Genomic DNA, 16,332 nt, shown 5'->3' with positions numbered 1-16,332 from the left:
TGTGTAACAGTGATCAGAGTTGGAGGGGTGTGTGTAACAGTGATCAGAGTTGGAGCGGTGTGTGTAACAGTGTTCAGAGTTGGAGGGGTGTGTGTAACAGTGATCAGAGTTGGAGGGGTGTGTGTAACAGTGATCAGAGTTGGAGGGGTGTGTGTAACAGTGTTCAGAGTTGGAGGGGTGTGTGTAACAGTGAACAGTGTTGGAGGGGTGTGTGTAACAGTGTTCAGTGTTGGAGGGGTGTGTGTAACAGTGATCAGAGTTGGAGGGGTGTGTGTAACAGTGATCAGAGTTGGAGGGGTGTGTGTAACAGTGTTCAGAGTTGGAGGGGTGTGTGTAACAGTGATCAGAGTTGGAGGGGTGTGTGTAACAGTGATCAGAGTTGGAGGGGTGTGTGTAACAGTGTTCAGTGTTGGGGGGTGTGTGTAACAGTGATCAGAGTTGGAGGGGTGTGTGTAACAGTGTTCAGAGTTGGAGGGGTGTGTGTAACAGTGTTGGAGGGGTGTGTGTAACAGTGTTGGAGGGGTGTGTGTAACAGTGTTCAGAGTTGGAGGGGTGTGTGTAACAGTGTTCAGAGCTGGAGGGGTGTGTGTAACAGTGTTCAGAGTTGGAGGGGTGTGTGTAACAGTGTTGGAGGGGTGTGTGTAACAGTGATCAGAGTTGGAGGGGTGTGTGTAACAGTGTTCAGAGCTGGAGGGGTGTGTGTAACAGTGTTCAGAGTTGGAGGGGTGTGTGTAACAGAGTTGGAGGGGTGTGTGTAACAGTGATCAGAGTTGGAGGGGTGTGTGTAACAGTGATCAGAGTTGGAGGGGTGTGTGTAACAGTGATCAGAGTTGGAGGGGTGTGTGTAACAGTGATCAGAGTTGGAGGGGTGTGTGTAACAGTGTTCAGAGTTGGAGGGGTGTGTGTAACAGTGATCAGAGTTGGAGGGGTGTGTGTAACAGTGTTCAGAGTTGGAGGGGTGTGTGTAACAGTGATCAGAGTTGGAGGGGTGTGTGTAACAGTGTTCAGAGTTGGAGGGGTGTGTGTAACAGTGTTCAGTGTTGGAGGGGTGTGTGTAACAGTGTTCAGTGTTGAAGGGGTGTGTGTAACAGTGTTCAGTGTTGAAGGGGTGTGTGTAACAGTGATCAGAGTTGGAGGGGTGTGTGTAACAGTGATCAGAGTTGGAGGGGTGTGTGTAACAGTGTTCAGAGTTGGAGGGGTGTGTGTAACAGTGTTCAGAGTTGGAGGGGTGTGTGTAACAGTGATCAGTGTTGGAGGGGTGTGTGTAACAGTGTTCAGAGTTGGAGGGGTGTGTGTAACAGTGATCAGAGTTGGAGGGGTGTGTGTAACAGTGTTCAGAGTTGGAGGGGTGTGTGTAACAGTGTTCAGAGTTGGAGGGGTGTGTGTAACAGTGTTCAGAGTTGGAGGGGTGTGTGTAACAGTGTTCAGAGTTGGAGGGCTGTGTGTGTAACAGTGATCAGAGTTGGAGGGGTGTGTGTAACAGTGATCAGAGTTGGAGCGGTGTGTGTAACAGTGTTCAGAGTTGGAGGGGTGTGTGTAACAGTGATCAGAGTTGGAGGGGTGTGTGTAACAGTGATCAGAGTTGGAGGGGTGTGTGTAACAGTGTTCAGAGTTGGAGGGGTGTGTGTAACAGTGAACAGTGTTGGAGGGGTGTGTGTAACAGTGTTCAGTGTTGGAGGGGTGTGTGTAACAGTGATCAGAGTTGGAGGGGTGTGTGTAACAGTGATCAGAGTTGGAGGGGTGTGTGTAACAGTGTTCAGAGTTGGAGGGGTGTGTGTAACAGTGATCAGAGTTGGAGGGGTGTGTGTAACAGTGATCAGAGTTGGAGGGGTGTGTGTAACAGTGTTCAGTGTTGGGGGGTGTGTGTAACAGTGATCAGAGTTGGAGGGGTGTGTGTAACAGTGTTCAGAGTTGGAGGGGTGTGTGTAACAGTGATCAGAGTTGGAGGGGTGTGTGTAACAGTGTTCAGAGTTGGAGGGGTGTGTGTAACAGTGTTCAGTGTTGGAGGGGTGTGTGTAACAGTGATCAGAGTTGGAGGGGTGTGTGTAACAGTGATCAGAGTTGGAGGGGTGTGTGTAACAGTGATCAGAGTTGGAGGGGTGTGTGTAACAGTGATCAGAGTTGGAGGGGTGTGTGTAACAGTGATCAGAGTTGGAGGGGTGTGTGTAACAGTGTTCAGAGTTGGAGGGGTGTGTGTAACAGTGTTCAGAGTTGGAGGGGTGTGTGTAACAGTGTCCAGTGTTGGAGGGGTGTGTGTAACAGTGATCAGAGTTGGAGGGGTGTGTGTAACAGTGATCAGTGTTGGAGGGGTGTGTGTAACAGTGTTCAGTGTTGGAGGGGTGTGTGTAACAGTGTTCAGTGTTGAAGGGGTGTGTGTAACAGTGTTCAGTGTTGAAGGGGTGTGTGTAACAGTGATCAGAGTTGGAGGGGTGTGTGTAACAGTGATCAGAGTTGGAGGGGTGTGTGTAACAGTGATCAGTGTTGGAGGGGTGTGTGTAACAGTGATCAGAGTTGGAGGGGTGTGTGTAACAGTGATCAGAGTTGGAGGGCTGTGTGTGTAACAGTGATCAGAGTTGGAGGGGTGTGTGTAACAGTGTTCAGAGTTGGAGGGGTGTGTGTAACAGTGTTCAGTGTTGAAGGGGTGTGTGTAACAGTGTTCAGTGTTGAAGGGGTGTGTGTAACAGTGTTCAGTGTTGAAGGGGTGTGTGTAACAGTGTTCAGTGTTGAAGGGGTGTGTGTAACAGTGTTCAGTGTTGAAGGGGTGTGTGTAACAGTGTTCAGTGTTGAAGGGGTGTGTGTAACAGTGTTCAGTGTTGAAGGGGTGTGTGTAACAGTGATCAGAGTTGGAGGGGTGTGTGTAACAGTGATCAGTGTTGAAGGGCTGTGTGTAACAGGCGTCTCTGTCTTCCCCCCCAGGCTGATGAAGAGGCATGAGAACCACCTGTCTGTCTTGGCGCTCAGTAACATGGAGGTCTCCACCACGCTCGCCAAATGCCTTTTTGAACTGACGCGCTCTCTCCAGGCTTGAGCCCAGCAGGACCCCACCACCCCCCAAATAAGAAGGGGAACCCCCCCCCACCCCACCCCCCCAGTAAGAGGGACACCCCCCCCCCCCCAATAAGAGGGAGGACCACCACATAAAGAGGTGTCCCCTTGGCAACGGGGCACATAGGGGGGCAGCAGCTGACATTTACCGCAACTATGCCCCTCTAACTCCCTGACCCCCCCCCCCCACTTCCTGTGCTCCAACCCCCCCTGTCCCTTCCATACAACAAACTGCCACGGGGGTCTTCCACCAGCCACCCACCAGGGGGAGCTCTTTAGACTGCTGCCCTAAGGGACTCTACTAATGAAACCCCACCTACGAGCACACTTTTTGTAATACTGGGACTGTTCCACAGAGAACTGACGATGAGTTGGAGTGGTGGCAGGCTGAAAGTCTGGAGCGGTGCTGGGGGAGGGGGGGGGGCTGGGGAGGGTAGAGCAGTGGATGGATGACTGGCTCGATTGTTTTTCTTTAGAACTTGGTAGCTTGGTTTTCTTACTTGAGTCGATATATTTTCACTTATTTATTATTGAAATGAATACCATTACAATTAATGAAAATAATCTTGTAAATAGTTGTGAATATATATAAAGAAAAATCCTCTTTCATTGCTGATACAGCCACTGGAGAACTTGCTCTGTGGGAGTAATAGAAGCATTACTTTGGTAGGATTGAATAGGATGTTTTTTTTTGTTTGTTTGCTTTTTTTAAATGATCCCTGGTTACTTGTATCTAATGTGATTCTATACTCAGCAGTGGATGAATGTACTTAAAACCTGTAAATACTTCTGCAAAGGTACTGATGCTGTAAAGTTTAGGGAGGGGGAAAAAACAGTTTTTTTGTGAACTGTGACTTTTTTTTGTATTATAATACCTTGTAGAACTCATTTTGCTGGCTGAAAGAGTATGGAATAATATATCTCATGTCATTTTGTAGAAGAAAAAATATTGAAGGTATTTGCTCCCCCCCACACCCCTAACATTTATCCACTGTAAACGTTTGTCATTGTACGAGCACGGTTCGGCTCGTACCAAATTTTTTTGTATTTGTAAATTGGTTTAAATACATGGAGTTTTATACAGGTTTTCTCCTGTGTTCTTTGCTTTATGTGCAGGTATGATATTTTCTTCACTACGTTTTTCTATCTTAATATAGTGTGGAGTTTTATTGTACTATTTTTTCATTCTCAATACCATGCCACATTCCGGCTCACGTCCTCAGACTGTCCTACGGTGTGTTGTGTAACATTTATGACTGCCTGTTGTGTTAGCATCCAAGCGGGGGAACCCACCCATCCTCATTTCTGCGGTTCAGTAGGATGTGAGATTATACATAGACCTAACAGTCTGTTAGAGATTGGCTTTATTTACTTTGGTGACTGTTTATAGTTTTTAAATAAAAGACTGAACATTTTTTGTCTTTGCTTTGGAGCTTCTTCTTCTTTTTTTTCGCTGTGTGTGGTTTCCAATGTGTGGCTCTACTGGTGTTCCATAATATTAAATGGCTGTTGCCATCAAGTAAAAAAATAAAATAATAATAATAATAGTAATTGATATAATGGTAAATGTCATCATTCATTTGTATTTCATACAAAAAAAATAAAGTAGATGATGAGCATTAAGTAATCAGTGTTCCAGAAACAGTTTGCGTCCTAAAAGAGTTGCTTCTTTCAGTAGTTTTTAAAGGTAAATGTTTGAACGATGTTCTTGAATATGACAAAGTGGTTTCGTCAAAATGTAGCCCGTGAATTTACTTCAGGATTCAAGCCAAATCAAATCGTTACACATAGTACAGTTTCTTGTACATTTTGTTTCATTTCACTAGTAATTGGTTCTGGTAACTGTTTCTCAATAATTTTGTCTTAATGTATGAAGTACTGCAGGCAAAGTGTCCAAACAAGAACAAAAGCTAAAGAAATGGCCAAATACGACCTGTATATATAGTGTCCTCCGTAAGTATTTGAAAGAGGAAGCATTTTGTCTTCTTGTAGCTCTATACTCCAACCTCACCATTTTTCACCAAATTTCACTTGAATAGGCTCATTGGAAATACATTTACTGGACAAAATATTTATGTGTTCAATACTTATTTCCCCCATTGTACATAGTCCTCCTATTTCAGGGAGTGTTGGAAAATGTTCTTGACAGGTGTTTCTGGTTAGTCAGGTGTATTCCTGTACGTCATTGTACCGGCTTATCAATGTAGTACTGCTTTTAGCCTTTACATTTTCCTCTGGACTACTGTCAGCGTCTGTCAACATGAAGAGCAGAGAGTTGTCACTGCAGGTCAAGGAAACCATTACTGGCCTGAGAAATCTGAAAGAAACATAAGAATCATGAACATATCCAAAACCTTAGTCTTGCCAACAGTTTGAAACATTATCCAAATAGTGAAAATACCACCGCTCATCCGTTATCAGACTTAGCTGAACAGTATCAAATAGAGTGACAAAAGCAGCATCCGCACACTCATCTGTGTAAAAATCATTGCTTGCCTTTCGGTCATAGACCCTCTTCAGGCACTATAGAAACATCAACCTCAACAACATTCATAGAAACATCCAACAAATGAAAAACACTGGTGAGCTCAGCAATCTCAAAGGGCCTGGTAGGCCAAGGAAGACTTCTACAGTGGAGGACTGGAGAATGCTCACCATAATTAAGAAAAAACCCAATTACTGTCTGTCCCACAGATCAGGAACACTCAAGGAGGTAGGCATGAATGTGTCCCGGCATACTACCTCATCTGTGAAATGGTGAAGGGGGTGTTAGTTATGGCTGGGGCGTGTATGGTTGCCACTGCAACTGGCTCACTTGTCTTCATTGATGATCTAACTGCTGACGGCAGAGGCAAGATGAATTTGTTTCTGACGTGTTTTCTATTGTATTTGCTATGGCAGTATGTTTGGGGTCATTGTCTTGCTCTATTTTGACGCTATGTACATAATTCAGTTTTTCTGGGGCAAAAAGTGGAAAGTTCTAAAAAGATGGCAAAGATTTAAATCCAATTGAACAGGCAAAAAGACCTCAAACAAACAACAACTGAAGATGGCTGCGGTACCTGCCTGGTAGAGCATCACCAGAGAATGTACCCAGCATTTGGTGGGGTCAATGGGCCACAGACTTCAGGCAGTTATTGCATGCAAAGATTTGTCAACCAAATACTAAACATTTGTGCTTTATTTGGACATTGTATTATTATTTTTACAATATCAATGTATGTATCCAATGTATTTTACAATACGTTTGGAGCTCTGAAATAGGGGGTGTATATTTAATGGTTGTACTTAAATGGTGAAACCAATCTGAAAGAAAAAAACTGAATTATACAGGGCACTGTAAAAAATAAGAGATTGTGGTGATCCAAGCTTTTTCTGTTAAATTATATTCCATATATTCCAAACACTTCATACGGCTGCGCTCAGGCAGGCACTTCAGTATCATGCCCACCCGGACTAACAGACTAAAGTTAAGTTTCTTCCCCAGGGCCATAAGTGCACTAAACTCAGCTAAAATCTAGCAAAACAAAACAGAAAATCCCCTCTGTAACCCCCGTGCAATAAGAGAAACTACTGTGCAATAACCATGGGAATAGTGCAATGTTCTATATCCGTGCAATATGTTTACATTCTTGTGTTAGGGGTCATACACTGTAAACAAATCATGATACAGGTGATGGTACTCCTGCTGGGCATTGCTGCCTGACGCACCTCCAACAGTGCCTTTAGAACAGGTGTGCTGTGACACCTCACTGAACACCTATGTGGGCCTAACTGGGTCATCAGCTGGGGACCACCAGTCATTGACGTTTCGCTCCTTTAACCCCAGTACATCTCCTGGTGGCGGAGCGATGGCAGGGATCTCTCCCTGCCACCCCCTGCTGATGCCCTAGGTGTTGTTCGCCCCCCAACCCTTATGCTTCCTTCTTAGCCACAGCCAGAAGCTGCCTTTCTCCGCCTCCTCAGCCAGCTCTTTCATGACTTTCCGATGCCTTGCTCCTGTGCATCCTATGTCACGGAGTAGGTGAGCAGCTGAGGAACCTACGAAGCCCCTACACCCCACTTCCACAGGGCACGTAACGGCTTTCCAGCCAGCCTCCCTGCACTCCGCCGCCAGATCTGCATACTTGGCTCGCTTCCGCTCGTTGGCTGCCTCCAAACCACCCTCCCAAGGGACAGTGAGTTCGACCAGAAGGACTGTCTTGCAAGCCTCTGACCACATGACCAGGTCTGGTCGGAGCGATGTTTCCACGATCTCCCTGGGGAACTGGAGCTGTCTCCCCAGGTCGACCCTCATGGTCCACTCACTACCCGGTGCGAGGAGTCTTGCTGTATCTCTCTGACGGGAGGGTTTGACTCTCTCTCCAGCCCTTGCAAACTGGATGGGATGTCTGTCTGGAGCGGAAGGTCTGCTGTTTGCCTCCTGTCTGCATGTCTCTGCCACCTCTGCCAGCTTTTTCAGCACCAGGTCGTGTCGCCATGTGTAGCGGCCTTGGGACAGCGCTGTCTTGCAGCCTGTCAGGATGTGCTGGAGGCTCGCATTGATGGTGTTGCAAAGGGGGCAGGTCTCTTCGGCAGAAAACCATTGGTGGAGGTTTCGGGGACAAGGCAAGGTGTCATATGTTGCTCTGATCAGGAAGCTGAGCCTAGCTTGGAGGATCTTCCACAGGTCAGACCATGACATGGGCCTGTTTGTGAGACCTTCCCATGACGTCCAGCGTCCTTGCTGGCCCTGGGACACCGCCTTTATGTTATGGCGTTCCTGCTCAGTTCTTGCCACTTCTGCCACCACCATGGCTCTTCGATCTTCTTTGGAAGCCTTTGACCAGAACAAGGGAGTCTCGCCCCTTCCAAGGCCTGCTCTACCCTCCTGGACTCTGCCGACCACCTCGCGGTGCTTCAGCTGGCCGATTGCCAAATCAACCTCCTCTTGGGCTTTCCACTTCCTTCCAGTTCTTATCTGGGTGCCTGCTGCTCTCACCAGCTGGTCAGTGGATTCCCTCAGCTCTAGCACCAACCGAGCCTTCTCCTGCTTGTATCCAGAGCTGATGGATCGCAGTGGCAGTTGAAGCGTGTTCCTACCAAAGAGGCCCACATCTGAGAGGCATCTTGGCAGTCCCAGCCACTTCCTGATGAACGAGTTTGCCAGCCCGTCCATCTTGCTTACCACTGAGGAGGGGATTTCGCTCATCTTCAGAGGCCACATCACCCTTTGGTACAGTATGAACTGGTAACACCATACTTTGTACTTTCCGGGGAGCTGGCTCTGGTTGATCCTGGCCAGGCCATCTGCGAGCTGCTTCCTCACCGTCTCCCCCATCTGCCTGTCAGAAAGCTCTGCTGTGTAGGTTCGACCCAGGCTGCGGACGGGTTGATTTGCCAGCAATGGGATGTCCTCACCACCTGCGACAAAGATGGTGTTGTCGCTTCTGACTCCTTTCCTGATAGACACACTGCGTGATTTGGGGGGTTTGATCTTCATCCTCGCCCAGCTCACAAGCTCGTCTATCCTCTTCAGCAGTCTTGTTGTACACGCTGCTGTCTGGAGAATGGTGGTGATGTCGTCCATATAGCCTCTCACCGCTGGTAGCCTTTCACCTGAGGGCAGTTTCACTCCTCCGACCATCTTCCTGGCCCCTATGAGGATGATCTCGAAGGCTGCAACAAACAGGATGGGAGAGATTGAGCATCCCATGGCAATGCCTACTTCCAACTGTTGCCAGCCTGTTGTGAAGTCCTGATGGGTGCAGCACATCTGGAGGTCTTCAAAGTACTTGGCTACCAGGGCTTTAATGCAGACTAGGATGTAAAAGAAATCCAAGGCAAACTCGATGAGTTGGTGGGGGACAGACCCGTATGCGTTGGCGAGGTCCAGCCACACGACATGCAGGTCACCTCTCTCTCTTTTCGCCCTTTGGATCTGCTCCCATATTACTGCAGAGTGTTCCACACACCCTGGGAAGCCTGGCACACCCGCCTTCTGGCAGCTGGTGTCGATGTACTCGTTACTTGTGAGGTAGCTGGTCAACCTCTTAGCCAAGATGGAAAAGAAGATCTTCCCTTCAACATTGAGGAGAGCGATACTCCTAAACTGGCTGATGGTAGTGGAGTTCTGCTCCTTCGGGATGAAAACTGTGACAGCTCTTTGCCACTCTGAAGGGATGACTTGGTTCTTCCAAGCCACTCTCAACAGGTTCCACAGGTGTCTCAGGACTCCTGGGCAGTTCTTGTACAGCTTGTATGGTATCCCGTTGGGGCCTGGGGCTGAGGCTGCTCTTGCCTTCCGGACCACGTCTGCTACTTCACTGAGTTTGGGGAGAGCAGCATTAAACAGGAAAGCTGGGGGAGCTGGGCGGGGAACATATCCAGGGGATCCCAGCGGAGTTGACTTTGCTGGGTCACTGTATTGCTCCCTGATGTGATTCTCTAGCTCCGGTCTAGTAATCTCCAGCTTCCCGCTTCTCTTGTCCTCTAGCAGCTGTCTCGCATGCTTGAAGGGATTTTTGAAGAAGTTACTCCTCTCTTTCTCCTTCCGCCTTCTGCGTTTGCGAATGCGCTCCGCCCTTCGCAGGCTGGCAAGGTTTACCTTCACCTCCTCCCACAGTGGCTTCAGGCCCTCCTTCTCCTCTCTACTTGCCTTCCTCCACTGCTTTCGGAGTTGACGCCGCCTCTTCACCAACTGCTCAATCTCTCTCTCCCTTCTCCCCTTCTGCATTGGGCCTGATCTCCGCTTTTCAGCCATCACTCCAAATCTGCCTCTGCATTCATCATACATGATGTCTCCAATGCAGTTCAGCTTGGTGTCCACCTGGCCACGCAGTGAATGATCTAGGATGAAACTGATAATAATGTATAATAATAATAATAATAATAATAACTTTATTTGTATAGCGCTTTTCCTGCAAACGTTGCAGCTCAAAGTGCTTTAATCATTATATAATCTTAATTTCATTATTTAGTCATTTAAAGGCAATATTAAAAAGATGGGTTTTTAGTCTTGACTTGAACATATTTGCTGAGGTTGCATCCCTAATGTAAACTGGCAGTGCATTCCACAATTTGGGTGCATAAAATGAGAATGCAGCCTCACCAAATCTCTTCTTTTGTACATGTGGTACACAGAGAAAACCAGCGTCAGAAGACCTGAGAGCACTATTGGGCTGATATGCTAGCAAAAGGTATTTCAGATATTCTGGTGCTATGCCAGTGAGAGCTTTATAAACAAGCAGAAGGATCTTGAAATCTATTCTGAACTTAACAGGAAGCCAGTGTAGAGTCTCTAAAATAGGAGTTATATGAGCTCTTCTGCTTGTTTTGGTTAAAACTTTCGCTGCTGCATTTTGGACTAATTGCAGCTGGCCAATAGCTTTCTTCGGAAGACCAGAAAGGAGACTGTTACAATAGTCCAAACGTGTAATAACAAAATAATGCATTAACACTTCTGCATCAGCTTGCCGGAGAACTTTTGCAATATTCCGTAGATGATAAAAAGCATTTCTAGTGATAGATTTGATGTGAGGCTCAAAGCTTAAGTCAGAATCTATAATCACACCTAGATTCTTAGCTTCATGTTTGCAGTTTGAAAGCAAGGTTCCCATCGTATTCGACAATTTGTCTTTTTGTGGTTTTGGGCCAATGACAAGAATCTCAGTTTTGTCCAGATTTAGTTGTAGAACATTTTTGGACATCCAAAGTTTTATAGACAATTCTCCAGAGAGCTTGAGTGCATGTGAATTATCAGGCAATACTGATATGTACAGCTGAGTATCATCAGCATAACTATGAAAATGTACACCATGTTTTCTGATGATTCCACCTAATGGGATCATGTAGAAGAGCAAGGGAACAAGAATAGACCTCACATGTGATGTCAACATGATCAGAAATAGAGTCTCCCAGGACAACAGAGAAATGCCTACCAGCTAGATAAGATTTAAACCACTCTAATACAAGTAAGTAAGGTCTAGACTAGTAAGTCTACTAGTCCATATGTTTATATGTTTATAAAAGGACACAGTTACATGGTAACTCCCCTTTGTGTATATACCCCCCTGTGAATAGGCCATGGCCCAATCCTGATTCCCTTTTCTACCCCTATGGCTCGTTTTCGAGTGTGACTCGATTTCAAGCCAAGGCCTTTGAACAGAGCCACAAGCCATAGGGGTTGAAATCTACCCCTATGAATTGGGACAGCCCTTCACGACGGATACGTCATCAGCAGTGGTTTAAATAGACGCGGTACGGGTGACGCGTTATGTTGCCGGCGAATTCTCACATCTCGCAATGCCTCGCAATTTCCGATGATTGGCCCATAGTGTATAAGTATACAGTAGATGTTCACATAATAGATACATTCTCAGATGTCTACCGATCACCTATCCCTCTATTTTTATTTATATCCCCCCCTATTTATTTCTATTTATGTCTCATTCTTGAGTTAAAAGTTGGAAATCTCAAAGTTGAATAGGCAGAATAGATGCAACAAGCAATAAAAACACAAGCTTGGCTGAGGTCTCAATAATAATAATACTAATAATAAGGCAAGTTTATTTGTATAGCACATTTCATACAACAGGGGCAATTCAAAGTAATAATAATAATAGTACCTATAGAGCAGGTAGGGGGGGGCAGTAGGAGTACCTATAGAGCAGGTAGGGGGGGGCAGTAGGAGTACTTATAGAGCAGGTAGGGGGGGCAGTAGGAGCACCTATAGAGCAGGTAGGGGGGGGCAGTAGGAGTACCTATAGAGCAGGTAGGGGGGGCAGTAGGAGCACCTATAGAGCAGGTAGGGGGGGGCAGTAGGAGTACTTATAGAGCAGGTAGGGGGGGGCAGTAGGAGTACTTATAGAGCAGGTAGGGGGGGGCAGTAGGAGCACCTATAGAGCAGGTAGGGGGGGCAGTAGGAGTACCTATAGAGCAGGTAGGGGGGGGGCAGTAGGAGCACCTATAGAGCAGGTAGGGGGGGGGCAGTAGGAGTACTTATAGAGCAGGTAGGGGGGGGGCAGTAGGAGTACTTATAGAGCAGGTAGGGGGGGGCAGTAGGAGTACCTATAGAGCAGGTAGGGGGGGGCAGTAGGAGTACTTATAGAGCAGGTAGGGGGGGCAGTAGGAGTACTTATAGAGCAGGTAGGGGGGGCAGTAGGAGTACTTATAGAGCAGGTAGGGGGGGCAGTAGGAGTACTTATAGAGCAGGTAGGGGGGGGGGCAGTAGGAGTACCTATAGAGCAGGTAGGGGGGGCAGTAGGAGTACTTATAGAGCAGGTAGGGGGGGCAGTAGGAGTACCTATAGAGCAGGTAGGGGGGGCAGTAGGAGTACTTATAGAGCAGGTAGGGGGGGCAGTAGGAGTACTTATAGAGCAGGTAGGGGGGGGGCAGTAGGAGTACCTATAGAGCAGGTAGGGGGGGGCAGTAGGAGTACTTATAGAGCAGGTAGGGGGGGGCAGTAGGAGTACTTATAGAGCAGGTAGGGGGGGGCAGTAGGAGTACCTATAGAGCAGGTAGGGGGGGGCAGTAGGAGTACCTATAGAGCAGGTAGGGGGGGCAGTAGGAGCACCTATAGAGCAGGTAGGGGGGGCAGTAGGAGTACCTATAGAGCAGGTAGGGGGGGCAGTAGGAGTACTTATAGAGCAGGTAGGGGGGGGGCAGTAGGAGTACTTATAGAGCAGGTAGGGGGGGGCAGTAGGAGTACTTATAGAGCAGGTAGGGGGGGCAGTAGGAGTAGTTATAGAGCAGGTAGGGGGGGGCAGTAGGAGTACCTATAGAGCAGGTAGGGGGGGCAGTAGGAGTACTTATAGAGCAGGTAGGGGGGGCAGTAGGAGTACTTATAGAGCAGGTAGGGGGGGGGCAGTAGGAGTACTTATAGAGCAGGTAGGGGGGGCAGTAGGAGTACTTATAGAGCAGGTAGGGGGGGCAGTAGGAGTACTTATAGAGCAGGTAGGGGGGGCAGTAGGAGTACCTATAGAGCAGGTAGGGGGGGCAGTAGGAGTACTTATAGAGCAGGTAGGGGGGGGCAGTAGGAGTACCTATAGAGCAGGTAGGGGGGGGCAGTAGGAGTACTTATAGAGCAGGTAGGGGGGGACAGTAGGAGTACTTATAGAGCAGGTAGGGGGGGCAGTAGGAGTACCTATAGAGCAGGTAGGGGGGGGGCAGTAGGAGTACCTATAGAGCAGGTAGGGGGGGCAGTAGGAGTACTTATAGAGCAGGTAGGGGGGGGCAGTAGGAGTACTTATAGAGCAGGTAGGGGGGGGCAGTAGGAGTACTTATAGAGCAGGTAGGGGGGGGCAGTAGGAGTACTTATAGAGCAGGTAGGGGGGGGCAGTAGGAGTACTTATAGAGCAGGTAGGGGGGGGCAGTAGGAGTACCTATAGAGCAGGTAGGGGGGGGCAGTAGGAGCACCTATAGAGCAGGTAGGGGGGGGCAGTAGGGGTACCTATAGAGCAGGTAGGGGGGGGGCAGTAGGAGTACTTATAGAGCAGGTAGGGGGGGGGCAGTAGGAGCACCTATAGAGCAGGTAGGGGGGGCAGTAGGAGTACTTATAGAGCAGGTAGGGGGGGGGCAGTAGGAGTACCTATAGAGCAGGTAGGGGGGGGCAGTAGGAGTACTTATAGAGCAGGTAGGGGGGGCAGTAGGAGTACTTATAGAGCAGGTAGGGGGGGGGCAGTAGGAGTACTTATAGAGCAGGTAGGGGGGGCAGTAGGAGTACTTATAGAGCAGGTAGGGGGGGGGCAGTAGGAGTACTTATAGAGCAGGTAGGGGGGGGGCAGTAGGAGTACTTATAGAGCAGGTAGGGGGGGCAGTAGGAGTACCTATAGAGCAGGTAGGGGGGGGGCAGTAGGAGTACCTATAGAGCAGGTAGGGGGGGGGCAGTAGGAGTACCTATAGAGCAGGTAGGGGGGGGCAGTAGGAGTACTTATAGAGCAGGTAGGGGGGGGCAGTAGGAGTACTTATAGAGCAGGTAGGGGGGGGCAGTAGGAGTACCTATAGAGCAGGTAGGGGGGGGCAGTAGGAGTACTTATAGAGCAGGTAGGGGGGGGCAGTAGGAGTACTTATAGAGCAGGTAGGGGGGGGCAGTAGGAGTACTTATAGAGCAGGTAGGGGGGGCAGTAGGAGTACTTATAGAGCAGGTAGGGGGGGGCAGTAGGAGTACTTATAGAGCAGGTAGGGGGGGGCAGTAGGAGTACTTATAGAGCAGGTAGGGGGGGCAGTAGGAGTACTTATAGAGCAGGTAGGGGGGGCAGTAGGAGTACTTATAGAGCAGGTAGGGGGGGGCAGTAGGAGTACCTATAGAGCAGGTAGGGGGGGGCAGTAGGAGTACCTATAGAGCAGGTAGGGGGGGGGCAGTAGGAGTACCTATAGAGCAGGTAGGGGGGGGGCAGTAGGAGTACCTATAGAGCAGGTAGGGGGGGCAGTAGGAGTACTTATAGAGCAGGTAGGGGGGGGCAGTAGGAGTACCTATAGAGCAGGTAGGGGGGGGCAGTAGGAGTACCTATAGAGCAGGTAGGGGGGGGGCAGTAGGAGTACCTATAGAGCAGGTAGGGGGGGGCAGTAGGAGTACCTATAGAGCAGGTAGGGGGGGCAGTAGGAGTACCTATAGAGCAGGTAGGGGGGGCAGTAGGAGTACTTATAGAGCAGGTAGGGGGGGCAGTAGGAGTACTTATAGAGCAGGTAGGGGGGGGCAGTAGGAGTACTTATAGAGCAGGTAGGGGGGGCAGTAGGAGTACTTATAGAGCAGGTAGGGGGGGCAGTAGGAGTACCTATAGAGCAGGTAGGGGGGGGGCAGTAGGAGTACTTATAGAGCAGGTAGGGGGGGGCAGTAGGAGTACCTATAGAGCAGGTAGGGGGGGCAGTAGGAGCACCTATAGAGCAGGTAGGGGGGGGCAGTAGGAGTACTTATAGAGCAGGTAGGGGGGGGCAGTAGGAGCACCTATAGAGCAGGTAGGGGGGGCAGTAGGAGTAGTTATAGAGCAGGTAGGGGGGGGCAGTAGGAGTACCTATAGAGCAGGTAGGGGGGGCAGTAGGAGCACCTATAGAGCAGGTAGGGGGGGGCAGTAGGAGTACTTATAGAGCAGGTAGGGGGGGCAGTAGGAGTACTTATAGAGCAGGTAGGGGGGGGGCAGTAGGAGTACTTATAGAGCAGGTAGGGGGGGCAGTAGGAGTACTTATAGAGCAGGTAGGGGGGGCAGTAGGAGTACTTATAGAGCAGGTAGGGGGGGGCAGTAGGAGTACTTATAGAGCAGGTAGGGGGGGCAGTAGGAGTACTTATAGAGCAGGTAGGGGGGGGCAGTAGGAGTACTTATAGAGCAGGTAGGGGGGGCAGTAGGAGTACTTATAGAGCAGGTAGGGGGGGCAGTAGGAGTACTTATAGAGCAGGTAGGGGGGGGCAGTAGGAGTACTTATAGAGCAGGTAGGGGGGGCAGTAGGAGTACTTATAGAGCAGGTAGGGGGGGGCAGTAGGAGTACTTATAGAGCAGGTAGGGGGGGGCAGTAGGAGTACTTATAGAGCAGGTAGGGGGGGCAGTAGGAGTACTTATAGAGCAGGTAGGGGGGGGCAGTAGGAGTACTTATAGAGCAGGTAGGGGGGGTCAGTAGGAGCACCTATAGAGCAGGTAGGGGGGGGCAGTAGGAGTACTTATAGAGCAGGTAGGGGGGGGGCAGTAGGAGTACTTATAGAGCAGGTAGGGGGGGCAGTAGGAGTACTTATAGAGCAGGTAGGGGGGGGCAGTAGGAGTACTTATTGAGCAGGTAGGGGGGGGCAGTAGGAGTACTTATAGAGCAGGTAGGGGGGGGCAGTAGGAGTACCTATAGAGCAGGTAGGGGGGGGCAGTAGGAGTACTTATTGAGCAGGTAGGGGGGGGCAGTAGGAGTACTTATAGAGCAGGTAGGGGGGGGCAGTAGGAGTACCTATAGAGCAGGTAGGGGGGGGCAGTAGGAGTACTTATAGAGCAGGTAGGGGGGGGCAGTAGGAGTACTTATTGAGCAGGTAGGGGGGGGGCAGTAGGAGTACTTATAGAGCAGGTAGGGGGGGGCAGTAGGAGTACCTATAGAGCAGGTAGGGGGGGGGCAGTAGGAGTACCTATAGAGCAGGTAGGGGGGGCAGTAGGAGTACTTATAGAGCAGGTAGGGGGGGGGGGCAGTAGTGAAATTGAACCAATTATGAACAACACGGTTCAGCCACAGATGACTGTTTCTCAGTACGAATGAGGTGTACTGTGTTGAAATTGGACGCTTTACTGCCTATTGACTCAGCAGTAGGTTCTAAATAGGTTAGTAGTAAGTACATACGTTGAG

The 16,332-nt window shown here is 49.3% G+C and overlaps 1 protein-coding gene across 1 annotated transcript in view; it reads left to right on the top strand.

Annotated features, from left to right (window-relative positions):
• The window catches only part of arid2 (AT-rich interactive domain 2), a gene marked incomplete at its 5' end in the record, with an annotated part of 58,260 nt that extends 55,207 nt beyond the window's left edge, over positions 1–3,053 (top strand). The window contains 1 exon segment of the mRNA XM_080537849.1: positions 2,917–3,053. Coding sequence (XP_080393975.1) covers positions 2,917–3,028 — 112 coding nt within the window. The 3' untranslated portion in view covers positions 3,029–3,053.
• Positions 3,054–16,332: the final 13,279 nt, after the last annotated feature.

The sequence above is a fragment of the Nansenia antarctica genome, assembly GCF_963989245.1.
Source record: "Nansenia antarctica genome assembly, chromosome: 8".
Lineage (NCBI taxonomy): Eukaryota > Metazoa > Chordata > Actinopteri > Argentiniformes > Microstomatidae > Nansenia > Nansenia antarctica.
Note: the sequence above shows the minus strand (reverse complement) of the source record. Positions and strands in the feature narration are given on the sequence as shown.